The sequence below is a fragment of the Squalius cephalus genome (assembly GCF_949319135.1).
Source record: "Squalius cephalus genome assembly, chromosome: 1".
Lineage (NCBI taxonomy): Eukaryota > Metazoa > Chordata > Actinopteri > Cypriniformes > Leuciscidae > Squalius > Squalius cephalus.
In genome coordinates this window covers 54,244,467-54,264,899 of record NC_137122.1, presented here as the reverse complement: position 1 = coordinate 54,264,899, position 20,433 = coordinate 54,244,467, and the positions used below count along the sequence as shown (strand labels likewise).

The 20,433-nt window shown below is 35.5% G+C and overlaps 2 protein-coding genes across 7 annotated transcripts; one reads left to right on the top strand and one right to left on the bottom strand.

Annotated features, from left to right (window-relative positions):
- Window positions 1-1,163: 1,163 nt before the first annotated feature.
- Window positions 1,164-13,867, bottom strand: mfsd11 (major facilitator superfamily domain containing 11). 3 transcript variants are annotated; one of them, XR_013820477.1, is made up of 15 exons: window positions 13,687-13,867; window positions 13,302-13,434; window positions 12,397-12,452; window positions 9,739-9,846; window positions 9,582-9,661; window positions 9,401-9,497; window positions 8,704-8,762; window positions 8,329-8,485; window positions 8,170-8,210; window positions 7,998-8,063; window positions 6,361-6,486; window positions 6,098-6,272; window positions 5,864-5,999; window positions 3,238-3,870; window positions 1,164-1,842 (listed from the first exon to the last, which is right to left on the bottom strand). XR_013820477.1 is itself a non-coding variant. In XM_079865914.1 (14 exons), exons 2-14 carry the CDS (start codon window positions 13,395-13,397, stop codon window positions 3,709-3,711), a joined length of 1,359 nt encoding a protein of 452 aa, XP_079722040.1. In that variant the 5' UTR covers window positions 13,398-13,434; window positions 13,687-13,867; the 3' UTR covers window positions 1,164-3,708. The 3 variants fall into 3 exon arrangements, 1 of the variants encoding a protein (XP_079722040.1); XR_013820478.1 differs by having other exon boundaries at window positions 3,393-3,870; XM_079865914.1 differs by having other exon boundaries at window positions 1,164-3,870.
- Window positions 13,868-14,909: 1,042 nt separating this feature from the next.
- srsf2b (serine and arginine rich splicing factor 2b) lies at window positions 14,910-19,712 on the top strand. Of its 4 annotated transcripts, XR_013821281.1 has the most exons (5): window positions 14,910-15,439; window positions 17,153-17,456; window positions 17,610-17,720; window positions 18,814-18,918; window positions 19,411-19,547. XR_013821281.1 is itself a non-coding variant. In XM_079871716.1 (3 exons), the coding sequence occupies exons 1-2, from the start codon at window positions 15,078-15,080 to the stop codon at window positions 17,442-17,444; spliced, it is 654 nt and encodes a 217-aa protein (XP_079727842.1). In that variant the 5' UTR covers window positions 14,910-15,077; the 3' UTR covers window positions 17,445-17,456; window positions 18,814-19,712. The 4 variants fall into 4 exon arrangements, 1 of the variants encoding a protein (XP_079727842.1); XR_013821279.1 differs by having other exon boundaries at window positions 18,814-19,712; XR_013821280.1 differs by lacking the exon at window positions 17,610-17,720 and having other exon boundaries at window positions 14,919-15,439; window positions 19,411-19,712.
- Window positions 19,713-20,433: the final 721 nt, after the last annotated feature.

Below are 20,433 nucleotides of genomic sequence, written 5' to 3'. Positions count from 1 at the left end.
AACATTTTTCCAGTCTTCAACTGTCCAATTTTGGTGAGCTCGTGCAAATTGTAGCCTCTTTTTCCTATTTGTAGTGGAGATGAGTGGTACCCGGTGGGGTCTTCTGCTGTTGTAGCCCATCCGCCTCAAGGTTGTGCGTGTTGTGGCTTCACAAATGCTTTGCTGCATACCTCGGTTGTAACGAGTGGTTATTTCAGTCAAAGTTGCTCTTCTATCAGCTTGAATCAGTCGGCCCATTCTCCTCTGACCTCTAGCATCAACAAGGCATTTTCGCTCACAGGACTGCCGCATACTGGATGTTTTTCCCTTTTCACACCATTCTTTGTAAACCTTAGAAATGGTTGTGCGTGAAAATCCCAGTAACTGAGCAGATTGTGAAATACTCAGACCGGCCCGTCTGGCACCAACAACCATGCCACGCTCAAAATTGCTTAAATCACCTTTCTTTCCCATTCTGACATTCAGTTTGGAGTTCAGGAGATTGTCTTGACCAGGACCACACCCCTAAATGCATTGAAGCAACTGCCATGTGATTGGTTGATTAGATAATTGCATTAATGAGAAATTGAACAGGTGTTCCTAATAATCCTTTAGGTGAGTGTATATCTTGGAGTTGGGCAACAACTGTTCTGATTAACGACGATATGCCCACTTACCTATCTGCTACAGATTATTGTTTAGACTTAATGTTCTCTTAGCCAGTCAGAAGTGAATGTTTATGTAATGCATGTCCTTGGAAAAGGTATAATTGGTGTGAGATTTTTGTGTAAGGTAGAGTTGGCTTGCGACCTCCTTGTGAGACTTTGACGCTGGCTCTACCAATTTAACTGCAAACTATTCTTCAGTAAACTTTTACTTATTTGATTGAACTTCATGACTCCTGGTCTTCTTTCATCATCTGACAACTGTACCCCCCCTTACAATATATATATATATATATATACACACATATATATGTATCTTTTTGTGGATAATAAAAGTGTCAAGCAACAAGGTGTTGTAATTATCATGAGATCTTAAAGAACTCGTCTACATCTACTTCTACATGTATTTTAAACAAGCTTTTTAAAAGATATTTCTTTTTCATCCGGATTCATCCCCTTATTTGTCCTGTAAATATATCATGTGTCATGTGTCATGAGCATTGGAAAACAGACACAAGCAAGAATGAAAAACTCTTTAATCCCATATATACACACATATTTATAAAAGAAAACCAGGTGCCGTTACCATTTTTACAGTAAGATACATTCAAGTAAATGACCAGATATTCATCTCATTTTCCCTCAACATCCTATTGATTGCATTGGCTTGAACCAAAAATAACACATGTAGCTTCTGCTCCCATGCAAATGAGCTTGTAGCGTAAGTGCTGTGAGTGAGTGTATTAAAAAAGCTCTTTCTGAACCCTTTCTCAGCACATTAATATTTACTGGTATGACTTGTTGACTTTATAAGCTCAGTTGCGCTTTATAATGATTCTCAAATTGTTTTCTATTGATTATATCAGTAATCAGATTCATTTAAATATTTGTATACTCACAAATAAACAGAGACAAACTTAAAAAAAATACAGCAAATTTCTAGAAAGAGTGCTTCAAACTTTGGCAAAATGGTTTCCTTAAAAAAAAAAAAGAGAAAAGGAAAAGAAAAGAAAGGCAACTGGCAAAAAGAGTTAAAACTGACTGTGGCTGTGCATTGAGTGTTTCACGTTTTGCAGTTGTGAAAGATAAAAATTGAGTCTATAGTCATATTTCTCCTCGACAGTCTCACAGCGTAGTGTATATAAATGATGTTTCATTGCTCAGTGATTTATTGCATTTGCATTAAGACTTATAGAAGCTTGTTTCCGCACTGAATAAAAAATAAATGAAAAAAAAGGTAAAATTACGACTTTTTATCTTCTGTTTAAGTTCTGACTATTTTTCCCCTCGCAAATCCAAGTTTATATCTAGCAATTGTGACTTTTTTTCTCTGAATTGTAATATAAACTTGCAATTGCGAGTTATAAAGTCAGAATTGCGCTGACTTTTTTCCCCCTCCGTTTATATCTTGCAATTTTACAGAACTCCGCACATATCACGCGGTAAAAAAATATGTATATCGTGGCCACAAATTACCAATTTGTTTCCACAACTTAATACGTCAGCACATTTAACTAATACGTTCCTCGTGGCCATGAATAATCATGAATTCCCTTGTTTTAGTTCAATCAAAACGAGGGAACGAATTAGTACAATGTGGCCATGACTTACTTAAACGGGAGAACAAATTATTATTCTATTACAGTTGTGAAAAATCACACAATTCTGACTTTTTTCCTCAGATTTGCGACGTTACATCTCGCAATTGTGATTTTTTTTTTTCTCAGAAATGTGAGATAAACTTAATTTGTGGCATATTTGCCCACGTCGACTCAAATAGAGTTTATATCTCTCAATTCTGACAGTATGTCTCAGAATTTAATATCCCGCGATTTTGACATTTTTCTCGCAGTTGCAACTTTGATCTCACAAATTTTTTTTTCTCACAATTGCGAGTCCTTGTCTCTCAATTCTAACCGCATTTCTTGAAATATCTCGCAATTCTGACTTTATTCTCAGAAATGTGATATAAACTCTCAATTGGGAGTTTTAAAGTCAGAACTGCGAGATAAAAATAAACAAGTTAGAATTGTGAGATAAAAAGTCGCAATTGCCTTTCTTATTTTTATTCCCTGCGGAAACAAGCTTCCATATGGACTTCTCAACAATAACTGAATTTAAGTAGTACAATATCAACTTGAAGGAGCAGTTCGCCTAAAATAAAACTTCACATATCCTCATTTCTGATTTTCAGGGTAAAGCTGAATTTCAGAAAAATCTTTCCCAACACAATTCATAGTGAGCAAAAAATAAATAAAAATAAGCACAGTATATAATGCGCTATGACTTTTGATGTCATATGATTGTTTTCTGTGAGGATCAGACTGAAATTTAGGTCAATTTAGGTTGCGGCTCACAAATCTCAATCACTGTATTCAAACTGGTGACTTGCGTTCGCTTACCAAACTAAAACCAATAGCGTTTGGGCGAACTTCGTGCAAAGACAGCGGCATATTTGAATGCAAAATTATATTTTTAGAGGAATAACAGCTTGAATTTCGATCTTTTCCTGAGACGAAGCAAACGCGTGGCCTCAGAAAGCTTGAAATATAGTGCATGAGTTGTATGAGGAAACTATATGATCCTTTCATGCTTGTTTTGGAGCTTGTCATCTTTGGTCACTATCTTTGTGGTGAAATGAGCTGCATGAAGATTCTTCTCGAGTCCCACGAAACATTACTATCATACGAGTTTGGAAATCACGACGGAAGTTTCATTTCAGGGTGAATTATGTCTATAGTCATTTGCTTGTCTTGTTCAATGTTCGAGAAAATGTCGGAAATGTCGACGAGAGACCGCAGTTCGCAGATGGTCGTTGGCATTGCACGGCATAATGCTATTTGAAAGCGTAAAAAAATCGAGCAAACCGTTTATTATTGCATTACAGCACTTGAACCTTGATCCCATCAGGGGAGTAAACGTGTTTTAAGTGCAAGTAAAGAAAGGAGTCTATGCAGCCGATCGGCTTGAAAAGGAGAATGGATACATGGTGTTCCCGCAGAGTGAAGTCTAGGAAAATGGTTTGCAGAAGTGCTCAATGAGGCTGACGGCTGGAGATATCCTGTCAGATACTGTCATAGTCCGAGTCCCGTTGGGTTCTGATGGCGGCCCACTCCACTAGAAAGAAGGTCCCGGTGCCCATGAAGCCCATCAGCACCATGATGAGCAGCTGCCAGTGCAGGAGAAGGTAGTTGCTGTAGAAGAAGGCCACCGCAGCGGTGATGGACTGCAGAGACGCCACGAAGAGAAAAACACAACTTCACATACCACACCATACACAATCACAAACTCAATAAAGGTGGGCTTTTAATTACCGGTTCTTACAATACACCACATGTTTTATTTTAATCAGAGTTTCTGTCTGAACTAGGCTGTTCGATGGATGGTTGGTTAAACCCAATCCAGTCCACATACAATAGTATTCAATAGTAGTCTTTTAAAAAGGTATCGGAAATAATAAAGTAAGTGAAAAATACTGATTTTTCGATACTGAAATATCTTAAACGCCTCCAATAATAATTTCCCGCAGAATAGATATATACGATACCAGCTGTGCTTTCTCTCTCTCTCTCATCTCTCCGACTACACACAAACCCGCCTCTCCACACTCACTCGTTAATGAATATTGTTGGTGTTACTAGGCTTGAATTTTGCGCATTGCACATAATTTGACTCATTCCCGCAAGTTTTGTGCTCACACCCAAAGTGCGGCACATAAAGCCGACCTCTCAGCACTAAACTGAGTTCTTTTTCGCTGCTTATTGACATTAAACAGTCAAACACACACTAAATAATGTCAAAATGCCAGTCTTGGCGAGTATTCATGTAAACACAGTCAGTTGTGTTTTATGTGAACATAAACAGTTGAGAAAGAAAATGTGTGCCAGTATAATGGATCCTTGTGTCAGGTCTTAAAGTGACAGCAGCCTAATAAACCTGCTGCCAAATTATGAGATAATATATATATTTCCAAATGGTATCAGATGTAAAAATTGAGTGGCTCGTAAACCACGAGCCACAGCGGCTGGTAAGCAAAAAAATAAATAATAAAGTTAATCTCAAGCCCTGGTCACATCACACAACATTTCATTTTCAGTGAGGACATAAAAACATTCTCACCGCTCAATACGGCACAAGAACTTAGAACGAGGCGTAACAGGCAAATTAAAATATTATATAAAATATACTTTATATTATATAAAATGGATTGGATATATTCATTTACTTATCTATAATGATTACAAATAACCAATACATATTTGTTTCAAGTAAATGGGTATGTTCAAATCTGATAAAATATGAACATACATACATATATATATATATATATATATATATATATATATATATATATATATATATATATATATATATATATATATATATATATATATATATATATATATCCTGTAAATAAATTATATTTTATACTGCCTTTAATTTATACTGAATTAAATACTGTAACCAAAAAAAAAAAAAAAATCATCGTATTACTGATTAATTGAATTAAGTCATTAAGAAAAAAATATTTGAAAAAAATTTCATAATGTAGAAAATCTTTATGGTCATAAATATAGGTTATTTTCTTTGAGCAAAATATACAATTCTTTATATACTCTCTTTTGATTTTGGGACTCCTTAGGACGAGATGAAACTGGAAATTGCAAATATATTCCTTCAATGAATATACATTTTCTATAATTATTATTATTAATTTTTTTTTTCAAAACAATACATATTTCTTGCATGTTTTTAAGTAAATGGGTGAGTCTCATAAAATCTCAAGAATATGAACATACATCACCCCCAAAATATATATTTTATTATAATTTAAGGAGCCAATAATCTCTATAATGTTCTTTTTAGGACCATTATTTTCATGCCACAACATTTCTTGTGGTGAAGAAAAAAAAATTATTGGACAACAAAACACACACTGAAATAACTGTTCAGAACCTAAATAAAACTAATGGGAATGAAATAAAAAAAAAATCGGCTTCATGTTTTTAAACTAATATAATTGTATTATTTACGTTGTTTTTTTTAATCTTTCATTTTTATATATTTTGGGGTCAAATATAACCCGGCCATTATGTTTTCACCCAAACATTGTTGCAGCCTTATTCCAAATTATTGGCACTGTCTTTTAATATCAAACAATTTAATGACTTTAAATGCTACCAATTATAACACTTTTTTAAAAAAAGGAAGGTTCAAACCTGTACAAATTTAAAGACTGCAAACGCTGGTGCGCTGTCGTCCCGGAACAAGACCCCCACAATGCTGATGAGCTGAGTGTTGAAGCAACTATCACCCAGACCCAGCAAGAAACTGCATATCAGCGCCACCGTCACACTGACACAACACATGAACAATAGAATAAATCAATGCAAAGAAGCAAGAAAAGTGTTAATAAACATCCATTCTCAATGCCCATGCCTGTTGACTCTTACCTGGGTTGGATAAACGCTTGCATTTGTGTGCCTTCCTCTGGGGCGACGGGAGCATCACTGGCTATGTTGAGGAAGATGAGGTAGAACGCCACAACATGGGTAACCAGACCCAAAAACACTACCGGGTTTCTGCCATAACGGTTACACTTATCCATGATCCCAAATACTCCCCCTCCTGGTTAAACAGAGAAATCGTCTTATTACGTTTGCTTTGGCATGTTCACTGAGAACAGAAGCACAATACTTGTGATGCACTGACTCACCAAGTATTTCACCAACACCGATCAAAATTCCAGAGAGGCCGATTAGACCCTTGGCGCCTTCTCCAAATTGGGTCATGGCCCCTAAACACGTCCCATACACCCCACTGTAAAAGGTGAGCTCGAGACCTGTACAGATAGGCAGCCACATTGTCTCAACATCACAGTTCAGCTACTCTTCTATATCTATCACAGACAGATCTTCAAAGAATAGTCCGTAGGGTGGACAATATGTCCGATTTCCTACATTACATGATGAATATTTTTATATCACTGTAATCAGTATCGGCCAGTTGCTTTTTAATGTTATTGTCACTGGCCCGATAAGAAAATGTGCCTGATATATTAAAGCAGATAAATAGTGGATTATTTCCTTCAGATGTGCACTGTTCGCCATGATGGTTTTGAATATGCTTGAAATATAATTGAAATCCCTTCAAAAAGGAAAATACTGTTCAGTGCAACATCTGTCATATAGGCTACATAACATTATAATGAGAATATTATAATTGTGTGCTTAGGACATGGTTTTTAATGATGAGACTTGTTTTTGTAATCGGGCTGGAAATGGATTTAGATTTATCTGCCAATATATCGGTTATCGGCTTTCAAATATAAAGAATTATCGGTTATCGGACAAAGTTTTCATATCGGTGCATATATTAAAATATTTTTTTAAGTGGGGGAAAAAAGAAAATGTCAATATATATCTATCTATCTATCAGAGACAGCTCTCCGAAGGATAGTCAGTGAGGTGGACAGTATGTCCGAAATCCTACATCACATTATGAATACTTTTATATTACTGAAAAATGTGTATATATTTAAGAAACTATATATTTCATACTATATATTTAAGAAAAATGTGTTATTTATATATATATAAAAAAAATGTATATATAATATAAACTATATAAATATATATACAGTATATGTATGCAAATATTTCTTAAATATATACATGCATGTGTGTGTATTTATATATACAAATTTAATTATACAAAGTACACACACATATAATATTAAAAACAAACTTTTATTTTGGATGCGATTAATCGCGATTAATCTTTTGACAGCCCTAATATATATATATATATATATATATATATATATATATATATATATATATTAGGGCTGTCAAAAGATTAATCGCGATTAATCGCATCCAAAATAAAAGTTTGTGTTGGATGGAAATAACTATATTGTTATATATATAACAATATAGTTATTTCCATCCATGTGGCAATGCCTACTTTTGAATAATCCAGTGAATTAAATACTTTACAAAAGAAAAAGGTATTTATTATGTTTTTTTATTTGGAACTTGATGGACACAGCCCAAAAGATAAGATTATTAATAGTTAATAATAATAATAACACTTTTTGTTAATAACCATTCTTGTTCAAATATGTTCAAAACAGTACAATATTACATATAAATATTACATATGTTATTATATAGTATATAGTATTATTATTATAAAACCATTATTAGTATCCAAAAGAACAAATCCTCCCTGCTACTAAAGGGGTCCCCCAGGGCTCTGTTTTAGGCCCTCTTCTTTTCATAATCTGCTTGCTTTATCTGTCATCATGGTGTGAACTAGCACACAGATTTCCTTTTAGAGGACTGAACTTACCAGAGTATGCAAAGGGTATGCTCAATAAAAGCATCTCTTTGGTCATAGCCAGCTGTATAGATCTCTCTGTTGATGAGATGAGAGAGATAATGAGATGAGACATCTTAGCATGTTACACAGAACACAACTTTAAATCTTTGCATTCATTCTTAAATATTTTAGTGCCACTTACTGAATGCCTCCAATGCCTGAGAGCCCCGGGTCTGGGATGGCCTTAAAAGAGTAACAAGAATAGGAAGCAAGGCAAAGGAAAAAAAGACACAACATGATTAAACGGGTCCAGATGAATGTCTTGATTTGCAGAAGTGCATATAAATATGTTTGTACTTACACCACTTCACAGCTATCAGAGATTTCTGTTGGTAGAAGTGACTCAGAGGCATCAGAAGGTGCAGGTTCTGGGTCTGGTCGCTGGATCAGGAAAAAGAGGAAGTTTCCCACCAGACTGATGACCGTGAGTGTGATGAAAACTGTCTGGCGGTCCTTATCTGACACCAGCAAAAGACGTCTTTCAGCTTTATTCGACTAGAGACCTCAATTACAATTCTGTGCAACCCTTCAGAAATTATTTTGTACAGATGTTTCTATCACAGTATGTTTATGTTACATGAAATAAGCAAACCATTAATAAATTGTTGTTAATTTAACTTGTACACACATTACATTTCCATCAAAGTGGCCATAGCTGAACAATATCTGTACTCACCTGTTATGTGAGTCTTGTTATGCCAGGCAAGATATATGTAGAGATTACCAAAGAATAAACTGCAAAAGAGAATAAATAAATCATAGTACCTTATGTATTAGGGGTGTAACAATATATCGTGTCACAATATATCGCAATACAAAAAATGCAACAATATGTATCGTGGATAGTTCACCCAAAATAAAAATTACTGTGTGAAAAAATTCAAGTTTTCAGAGTTTTAGTGTCAGTACGACATTACACTACTATATATAATGTTGAATATAATGTATAATAATGCAATGGGGGAATATTTGTGGGTCCTAATGCCAAATGTCTGATGTTACCAGTAAAAAGTGGCCAACATTATTTTAAATATATCTAGTGAGTTACAGAGTAAAAGCATATTCGTCTAAAATAATTATGTTTTCAGTTTCAGAATCATGAATATTTTTATTCTGGTGTCTCTACTGTCCTGTGCATTGGGTTTCCAGCACCAAGTCCAAGGGTATTAATTTATACTCCATTGTAAAACCAAATTTAGCATTTTAATCATCAGTATATTTTTTATTAACCTGTTACCATGTGTCTTGGAGTATCACAATAATATCACATTGTGAGTGCAGTATCGTGATATGTGACATGAGGGTACCGTTACACCCCTGTTATGTACCATTTTTCCTTCTATTAACGCTCAATGTCGACAAGAAGGATGTACCTAAACTGCATCAACGCCCAGAATATACCACTGTTTCTCCCAATAGTGGAATCTTTGGAGTTGATGGTGAGCAGATTCCCCTGAGCCGTCCAGAGCACTGCAAAAAATAAAGAAGAAATATTAGAGAATGTGTGGCGCTACATTTTATGCTTTCATAACCGGCCCGATTGTGATATCTCACCTGCAGCGCCAATTCCAAGCAACACAGATAAAGTGTAGAATGACCAGGTGTACGGATGAATGAAAACAGCAATATAAGCACTAAAAGAGACCAGAGAGCAAAACCATGTAATCATCAATCCTGAGAAAACGACTAAGTTATGACAGAAAGCACTTACCTGTAAAGAAGTCCGCTAAAAAACAAAGACAGCTGAGGTCCAACGACAGCTATCACTGAGGGCGCTATGAGGTTAGACGCAGAAAACACGGCGTAGATAATCGCCATGCTAGAACAGAGGTATGAAAGAATGTGTTATGGGTGGGATTTACTGGTTTGGAGGATGATTACAGAATGATAACATGGAAAACACCAATATAATAAGCATGGATTTCATATTTAATTAAAACAACTCGATGCCAAAATTGTTATGATGCATTTGCTTTGATGATCATTATTAATCATAACTATTTCAATGCGTTTTATAGAAAGGGCAGAGTGAAATGTTTCTTGAGCATCAAATCATAATATCAGAATGATTTCTGAAGGATCATGTGACACAAGACTGGAGTAATGATGCTGAAAATTCAGCTTTGATCACAGGAATAAATTACATTTGAACAAATATTACAATAGAAAGTAGTTATATTAAATTGTAATAATATTTCTGAGTATTACTGTTTTTACTGTAAAAAAACAAAACATTTTTTTACCAACCCCAAACTTTTGAATGGTAGTGTAAACATATGAACATATAAATTCAATATATGCTACATATTTATACAGTATGAAAATATGAATTAAAACATTTTGGAAATCTCATTATTTACAGTAATCAAAATATTCACACTACAATGCTGACGAGTCTGTTTTATAATAGAATAATAAAGTTCATTAAACAATAAAAATAACAAACAAACAAACAAACACACACATAAATATATATATATATAAATAAATATATATAAATAAATAAATAAATATATATATATATATATATATATATATATATATATATATATATATATATATATATATATATATATATATATATATATATATATATATACAGTGCAATGCATAAGTTAATACACCCATGCTAAAGTTGACTAAAAAGAGGAATAAAAAATCATATTTTGGAAATTGAACTTAATGCCTTAATTTAAAAAATTAGGAAAAATCCAACCAATAGATTGGCATGGGGTACTTTCCATAAGATCATCTCTCAATGCAAATCAAACTAGCTTTTAGGCTAACTGAAATAAAACCATGCCAATCTCTAGGTATGGTGAAGGCTATGTGATGATGTGGGGCTATTTTAATTCCAAAGGCCAAGGGAACTTTATCAGGATGCATAGTATCCTAAAAATTAATAAATAAAAAAATACTTAAAAATAAAAATCTGCCTGCCTCTATGGGAATTTAACATAGGGGTGTACACACTTATGCACCATGTATTTTAAGGAAGAACATTTATTTATTTACGATACATTATTCATTCACAAAGAAAATTGGTGTCCTTAAAGGTTGGATTTTTCCTAATTTTTTAAATTAAGGCATTAAGTTCAATTTCCAAAATATGATTTTTTATTCCTCTTTTTAGTCAACTTTAGCATGGGTGTATTAACTTATGCATTGCACTGTATATATATATATATATACACACACATACATATATATATATATATAACTGCATATAAAAAGTTTTGTTGTCTAATGTTTTCTTCCACCACAAGAAACATAGACCATTTTTGCCCAAGGAAAAGAGCCTGTGCTGACTGAGTGTCGTGACATTGGGTCACATGACAACACTGCATTCATTTCTCTGTTTCAAAGTTCTGTTTTCTTTGAGAACATACAGTGCTTCTTTGTTACATAATCAAGGTCAATGTGATTACTGAGGTCGAGAGAGAGAGTGGTTCGACTACAGCACAACATCAGATGACCCGGTTTTCATCTTTGAATCAGCTGTAATAAATCACATTCAGAACGGGTGCAGAGGCCAAAACATGTCACATGGCTTTAAGCAGAAATACAGCACAACCATGGGATTCAGGAGGTAAAAGTCCCATTCATTATCTCTGTATGTATGGGTTTTTACAATAAACTAAATTTTATATTTTTCTAAAGCCACTTTGTATATGTCATGTGCAATGTTTAATGTGATGAGCAGTTCCACGCCTCATTAAAAAGATCACAGTCTTGTTAATTCTTGATTTCATAAATCTTTATTTGCTTCAGATCAACATTTTAATGTTGTGCTTCATCTATGATCCAGATCTGGCTGGCTCTTTATTTAGCCAAGGCAAGTTTATTTACATAGCACATTTCATACACTATGGCAATTCAAAGTGCTTTACATAGAAAGCAATTTAAAGTCACCTTGAAATCAAAATGGACGATTCAATTTTTTTATGGAATATTGCAGTGATTTATCCGTGCACATCCTTATTTTCATGTGCCTTATAATCTTTAATCAAAATAACTTCCTCTCCTCTTGCAGCTCTTCTCTTCTCTGATGATGTGTCTACTGGTGTGAGGGCGGAGCAACCTGTCACTCACACGAGATCAGCCAATAGCAAACCACAACCATCCAATCAAATCCCCATGGACAAAATCAAGGCCCGCCCTATTTGCTCTTGTTCGAGAAGCCGTTTCACTTGGATATACATCACAATATAGGGAAGAAATGAATATCGCAACTTCGGTTTCACGTTTTTTTTTATGTCTAATGAAAAAGCAAATGTGAAAAATACTTCCGGCACCGAGGTCATCACTATTGTGCTCTATGAAGAAAGTCGCTCTGATAACAGAAGAAAGAAATGAAGAAAATGAATACCTTGTGTAGCCACTTCCATGAAACTCTGTACTGTTGAAACTCTTTATCACAGTTTGCTGGGGAAGAAAAGTAAAGATAGGTTTGATTGTTATACTGGATGTTTTTTTTTTAAGCATTGCTGCATCTGACATTATAATATTCATCAGATCGACGTGCATTTCACGCTTAAAAATACATTGCGCGTCTTAATGAGCTTGCGTGGTAGGCTAAAGGTGTGCGCTTGGTGTCGGTACACATATTAAAAAAATTATAAAAAAATAAAAAATAAAATAGTTTTCTGCAAACTCCACCAGATTCTTGTTCTACGTCTCCCCGAGTACCACTGTAGTGATTTTATTGTTGTTTAACGGTTTCATTCTTTAATAATTATATGCCAAAGTCATATACTATTTACCTTGCTATACAGACATATTTAAAAATAATAATAATAAAAAGATAAAATCAAATAGTTTTTGGCCAACTCCACCAGATTCCCCATACACAAAAGAAAAATATTTGAAATGTTATGTATTTTTTTCTGTATGGGTGCCCAAAAGTCAAATACATTGAAATATATTCTGAAATATAACAAAAATATATGATGTTAAGTGTGAAATATATTTATTGGGCCAATTTCAAATATTTGAATATATTCCAAAATATACTCTGAAAATATATTTCAAATATATTTCTTTTGTGTATGGGTCTTGTTCTACGTCTCCCTGAGGTCCACTGTGGTGATTTCTATGTTGATTTTTATGTTAACAAAATCACCACACTGGTACTTGGGGACATGTAGAACAAGAATCTGGTGGAGTTTGCAGAAAACTTTTGTTTTAATGGATTTTTTAAATGTGTGTACCGACACTTTGTATCGACACGATGTCTTTTTAGTTAGTCGCGTACTCAAAGTGTCAAAAACCTACTTCAATATTGCCGCAGGTGCCAAAGGCTGTAAACATCACCATGAAGCCCAAGCCCAGGACGATGATGTTGAGCAGGGTCTTTCCTTCGGGACTCATGTTGGCTTCAAGGCTTTAGCTCGATGACAACCTGAGACTAGTGAACACACAAAAGCATCCGAGTCAAGTGACACCTGACACGACTGGTTAAAAACACTGACTATGCATGATCACTGCTTCCTCGTGACGAGATTGACTAACTGAGGAGTCTTCAGTTAGAACAAAGAAGTGCCTGGACATGTGTCATGCGAACACATCTTAATTATGAGCTATTCAAAATGATTACTGATATAATCGAAGCTTGTAAATGGAGACAGGTTGCAGTAATAATCGTGCGAAGTACACTTACCGAACACTTGTCGTGTGCGCTGATGTAAACCGCTAATTCATAATGTAAAAGACCTGTTGATCACGACGATTTCGATATAGGTGGGAACATTCTGCGAGCTGGAAAACGGGAATAAATGTTCTTTTCCTGCTTCTCGATCAGGATCTCCCTGTATGTCTGAAATCGAAAATGTCTGTCATGTGACTTCTATCAGCTGACGGTGACGTCATAACCATCCTCCGCGAACGGATTTGTGGGTAGTGTCGTCTTTTCATTGAATCCGTGAAATCAGTGAGAGATGTGCTGTTGATGGATATTTATTGTTCATTAAATATATGTGTTATCAAATTGATAGTTTATAAATGATTTCAGTTAGATATCATTTATATTCAGTGTTTATTGCTGAATTTGTCTTATTTTGCTGAATTTTATAGTCAGTAGAGCAACATAAATAGCTATTTTAAAGACTACATTGAGGACTTTTTGATCTCACATACTAACGGGAACTATATTCGTTATTTAACAACTTATAAGCTATAGAAAAGGATTCAAAAGACATTTTATGCTTAGAACAAAAACTTGATCTCTTTATTACCACAGAGGTTTCATATTAGAAATAAAGTTAAAGAAATCTCCTATAAACTTATATAGGCTACTAATTTTAATTTACAAATCATTATTTTATTTAAATATTACTTTCTGTAAAAACTATCATTAAACGACTTTGCATTTATTTTGTCATTTTGTCATTGCATTTATTTTTAATAGTACTTATTCAGTCATATTGTGGGATGCAGAAACTGAAGACCTCCTGTCATTTTTATGAGATTTTTTTTTTTTGTCTTCATTAAAGATTGTGAGGAGGATGAGTGCTTTTATCTAATTAATTTACCTTTTTTAACCACATTTCACATTCATAATGCAAGTTTACTGTTTAAGGTTGTGTTGAGTGAAGTAAAGTTGGACAGATTCTCTTTAAGCTCATGAGGTTTACACATTTTTATTTTATATTTGTATGATATTGTATACCTGACTGTAGCCGTATTTCGATTTCTATATAATTGTAGCCATTTTTAACGGTTTATTTAGGCCTATTTAGTAAGTTTCTCTCTCTCTCTCTCTCTTTTTCTTTTGGTTTTATTTTTGTAATAACTGTATACTGTTCAATATCTGCATTTGAATGAAAGTACATTGTATAATGTAAATGACATCGCTGAAAAATGCTAATTCACTTCCGGTTTTTAGTACTCGCCATTTTGAGAGTGAGTGCGCGCGCGCTCATTGTTGTGGAGCTCGCGGAGCTCAACGGTCGGCAACTAGTGTTCGTTGCATTACTGGAATAGGCGAGTCGACTCCGTTTGAGGACACAAAGCGAAGTGAATTCTGATAGTTTGTTGGGTACGTTGATTAAAATGAGTTACGGCAGGCCTCCACCCGACGTAGAAGGCATGACATCGTTAAAAGTGGATAATTTAACGTACCGCACGTCGCCGGAGACGCTGCGGCGCGTCTTTGAAAAGTACGGCAGAGTTGGGGACGTTTATATTCCCCGGGATCGATACACGAAAGAGAGCCGGGGGTTCGCCTTCGTGCGCTTTCACGACAAGCGGGATGCCGAGGACGCGATGGACGCGATGGATGGGGCGATTCTGGACGGGCGAGAGCTCCGGGTTCAGATGGCCCGTTACGGCAGGCCGCCGGACTCCTACTACGGCGGGCGTCGCGGCGGGGGAGCCGCTAGAAGACACGGAGGACACGGCCGCCGCAGCCGGAGGTAAACAACACCTCAGATCAGATCAGACAGAGTTCATCTGAGGTCTTTATCTGCGTATAGGGCTTTTCTATGCGTTTTTACAATCTGTTTTGTTTTTCTTGCGAGGAACGTTAAGTTAGTTCAGTCTGAGAACCATGTAACGTTATGAGGGAAAAAAACATATGTTTTTGTTTTTATTACGTTAACGTTATATGGACTGGCGCATTTCATTTGTGCTTTTATTTACCTAACAGCGAGTGTCTGTGTTCGGAATAGCTCCTAACTGCTTATATTCGCATAATATAGTATGTAACGTTAGCTTACGGTACACACACACACACACACACACACACACACACATATATATATATATATATATATATATATATATATATATATATATATATATATATATACAGCCTTCCGTTTCAAAGTGACTAATAAACCGTTTACAAACCTTATTAAATAATCTGCTCGATGATGCCTATATTGCAGTATTTTGCTTTAAGCTGTATACTTTTATGACTTAACGTTATATAAACCGTATAGGCTCGTTCACATCAAGATTACTACATTATAATGTTAATCGTTACTGTTCTGTTTACCATAAGCGCGTGCTGCAATTATGTAGTCTGTCGCTTTAAAGAGTGCAACAACAGTCGGAATCCAGAAGTAAAACCTCTATTTTCTCCATAGGGAAATTTATTTTTTTAGATAATTTATACACCTTTAAAAACAGACATACTATGAGTTCCGAGGTTGTTAAACGATGGTTTGTTTTTGTTGAAGCAGTTCGGTTGCGTTATTCTTGGTGAACTACATTACCCATGATGCTCTACTGAATATACCACCAATCAGGCAGTCGCGTCGAGGGAATCGCGCCAAAAGAGCTCTTTAGCCCCGCCCCCTGTCATGATGAAGCACTGCGAAAGACGTAATCGAGGCGGTTTCAATGCTGTCAAAATATTTTGTACATGAGATATATATATGCATGTTTTGCAATAAACTTAAATGTATTGTATATAACACAACTTTATATTATATACAATAATTTATGTAATATAAATGTATAGTTATTTCTCCATAGTTTTAAATTCGATTGTCATTCGCAGTGTTTCATGGGATTGTAGTTCTTTCCCTCAATAAATCCATTAAGCACACAGTCTTGTACCTTTTTGTAAAAGGACAAAGTGTTTTTTTTTTTTGTTTGTTTGTTTTTTTTCCAAATCAAAGTTGTGATTCACCTCATATCTAGTTGGTTTGGTTCATGGCTTGTAATGCTTTAAAATCGAATAATATCGTTTCTCTGTGTTGTTCACTGTGGAATTAGAACCATTATTATTCTAACTTTAGATTTTTCGTTTTAAAACATATAATGATAACAATATCATTCTGTTTATTATAAGCACACGCTGCAGTTTCTGCCGCTTTAAATGCTTGAGCTCTTTACAGGAAGATGGATTCTGATTGGCTGATATTAATGTTTTTTATTGTTCATCAGCTGGAAAAGAAAAATCTGAAAGTGATTCCAACTACATCGTTCCTCTGTGCCTTTATAGTTCTGGTGTGGATTTCTCTATTCTCACAGAACTAAAAAAGGATTATTAAAACTTTAATGTTATATGTCTTGCTGTGAATATTCCTTATATCTTACCAAGTTGAGTGAAAGTGCAGGTCTGTGTACAGACTCTATCGAAATAATAATCCATCATTTTTCTTCATCTCCACCCACAGTCCGAGGCGTCGGAGACGCAGCCGCTCCAGAAGCAGGAGCCGCTCTCGTTCCCGCAGCCGTTCCCGTTACAGCAGGTCGAGGTCCCGCTCCTATTCCCGCTCTCGCTCCAAGTCACACACTCCCCGCAAGAGGAAGTCCAAGTCTCCTTCCAGGTCAAGGTCACGTTCTCGATCCAAATCCAGGTCCCGTTCCAGAAGCCGCACGCCTGCATCGAACAGAGGGTCCAAGTCCAGGTCCAGGTCTAAAAGCCAGCCAAAGTCTGCAGGGGAAGAAGGACCGGCATCATCCTAAAACGCTTCAGTGGTAAGAAAACGTGACCCCGGACAATGATGTGCTGGAATGCATTTGCTTATTCTTTGCAGATGCATCGCATTGGTAAAAATGTGACTTGCAGAGCAGGTTTTGGTTCTGCTTTGACAATGCTGTTGAACTCAATGTGGGATTGTTTCCTCCAAGCTGCTGAATCCAGTATGGCAATGTAAAAGCAGAGCTGTGTTGAGCTGTTAGAGGTGTACCTGCTCCTGTTGGGGTTGCTTTGAAGCAGATGGGTGTTTTGGTGGTGCTGAGGTACGTCTACGAGACAACGGACAGACAGCGTCCTGCCTTAGAAAAAAGTCAAACACAAACTCGCTGCCAGTTGCTTGCTTTAACCTGGAAATGGGAGTAAACGTAGTACTTGAGTTTATAACTAGCAGGCTGGCATGACCAAAGTCTTATCTAACCCGTGTGCAAAACTGAGATTATTTATAGCAGATGATTAGGGCTGGGTATCGGGTTCGATACTGCGGAGATGACGAGTCAGCAACGTCAACTTCATCTTTGCAGCCAACACTGACTCAGAAAACACTAGTTTATTAATAAACAATTAAAATATCTCCTTGCTATTTCCCCCCGACACATTCATAGTCATTAGGCTACTTTTGCCAGTGCTTTGCGGCAAGCTTTTGGTGCTCGAAAAAAGTCAACAAACTGAAAAAATAAAACTAGTTTTTTTAGGCAATATGTAATGTAATCTTGTTAAAACGGATTTCATAAAATTTGTATTGAAAAAAGTATTGTTCAGGAACCAGTATCGGACAATTTTGAACGATACCCAGCCCTACAGATGAATTAGTCTGGCAATCAGTGCAAAAAAAACACATTGTGTAACATAAATTTAAAACAAAAGTAAACAAACTAACATTATAAGATTAATACTGTCATTCTGATTGGATGAGACACATTTAAAGTCAAATTTCCATTATGAACACATGCGACCGGACGTCATACTGCCAGAAATCTAGTCTTTTTAATGGGATGTCATTAATACATCACACATTTTATAATTTTTTTTTTGTTAAAATGTGTATAGAGATATATATATTTGTATAATATATGTAGTTTGTTTTTGTGCTATGGTTAACTGTCCATGTCATCTTGATCCCCAGAGACTGTTTTTGTTTTCTTCCCATTATTTCCCCACCTTTCATTTCCATGTTTGGGTGCGTTCACGCCATGTCGTAATTACGAGATTCCGACTTGTAAAAAGCGTTGGCGTCCTGGTAGAACTCGTAATTACAGCTGAATCTTTGAAAGCGTCACGTGTTGCGATCTGGTAATTACGACATGGCCTTTTCTCATGCTTCGTCACAGGCCTGACCGCTGTTTTGTGTTCTCTCAGGTCCGTGTCATCACGGGGAGATTGTAAACGCGTGACCTCGGTTGGAGCCTGAGGAACCCCGGATTGAAAACCTGAAATCTACACCAAGGCTACATGGGCCTAAAGGTCATTATGACTGATTGGCATATTCACTGTTAAAAGAGTTATACAGCCCTTTGTTCTTTGTATACATTGTTCCTGTTTTCAGTGAGGTTGTTTTAAACGTTTATGTCCTTTTTAATTCGTTGAGTAGGACGAGCATCACAATTCTATTGGGCTTTAAGGTAACCCTGTTTCGGTGATGGTTCTGAGTGCTAGCTGCACCTCACATGTGTCACTTTTGTAAGACGCTGTTTAGAAATGAATCTAGATTTGGCTGTTGTTGTTGTTGTTAAAAATCTGCTTTAATCTGCAAATGCGTGAAATTATTTCTCTGCTTTGTTTTGAACTCATTTGGAAAGTATGCATAGCTTGTGTTCTGATCACTGTATATTACAGTCCTGATGTTAAACCAATTTTTGTATTTTGCTTTTATTACATAATCTATAGTTAATTTGGCTTTTCGTGAGTGATTATTTGGATTCTAACCCAATGTCTTGTGTATTTTTTGTGCACTAGGCGCAGTTGTCTAGCTGTTGAGTTTTGCTGGTTAGCTGTTAAGATCCGGTGTTGCAGTGCTGAGTGCTTGGCTGTTTCCGGTTTTCTCCAGTTTGCTGCTGTTGCAGGTGTGGTCGAGGTCAAGCAGCATCTGCGCAATAAAAAAATCGGTGGCCAAAGCGCTGTCGTCTGTCAAATTGTGTTACACAGTTTGGAAAGTTGGGAGTATCTTAAACTGAACCTATCAACTCTGTTCTGTCTTTTGATTTTTTTTTTTTTTGATTTTTTTTTGGATCTTCAATAAATCAATTATTAAATGCTTTTGTCTTGGTGTCATGGCAAAATGTGTTCTTGACGGTTATTTATTATTATTAAACTCACTTCACTTGAAATAAAAAAGTAAAAAACCCTTAAAGTCCCCCTGTGGTAAAAAAAAAAAAAATCTAGTTTTTAATGTTGTTTATATGTCTATGTGGTGTTTTTAATATGCTTTAAGACAAACCATGTGCAAATTCACAAGTCGACACAATTGCTGAGTATTTTCTCCTTAAAACTGCAGTGAATCAAAACCACGATTTGAAATCGCTGGTGTTTCTGACGTCACAAACTACCTTGTAACCAATCAGATCAACGTGTGATCGTCAACCAGTGGATCTCTGAGCTGTGAGTGAGCGAGTGGAGGTTAAATATATTAACCCTCATCCTTCCTTCACACTTTGTAACACATCTTTCACTCACGGGTGACCTAAAATTATACTTCTTTTTATATATATATATATATATATATATATATATAAAAAATGTTTTAATTACCTTTTAAATTACTGGATTAAAATCAATAAATAAATAGTAATTTAAGTACATTCCTCACATTCTTTCAACTTAAATTCAAAATAACAATTTCATGCACAACCCTTTTAATTCAGCTCAAGATATCTTACACTGGGTGTCTTTGCCGACCTCTTGTGGAAAGAAAATATATATAACAAGATATTTCATGACTAGCCACTAAATGGCCTTATAGCTATACTTGGAGCAAATGAG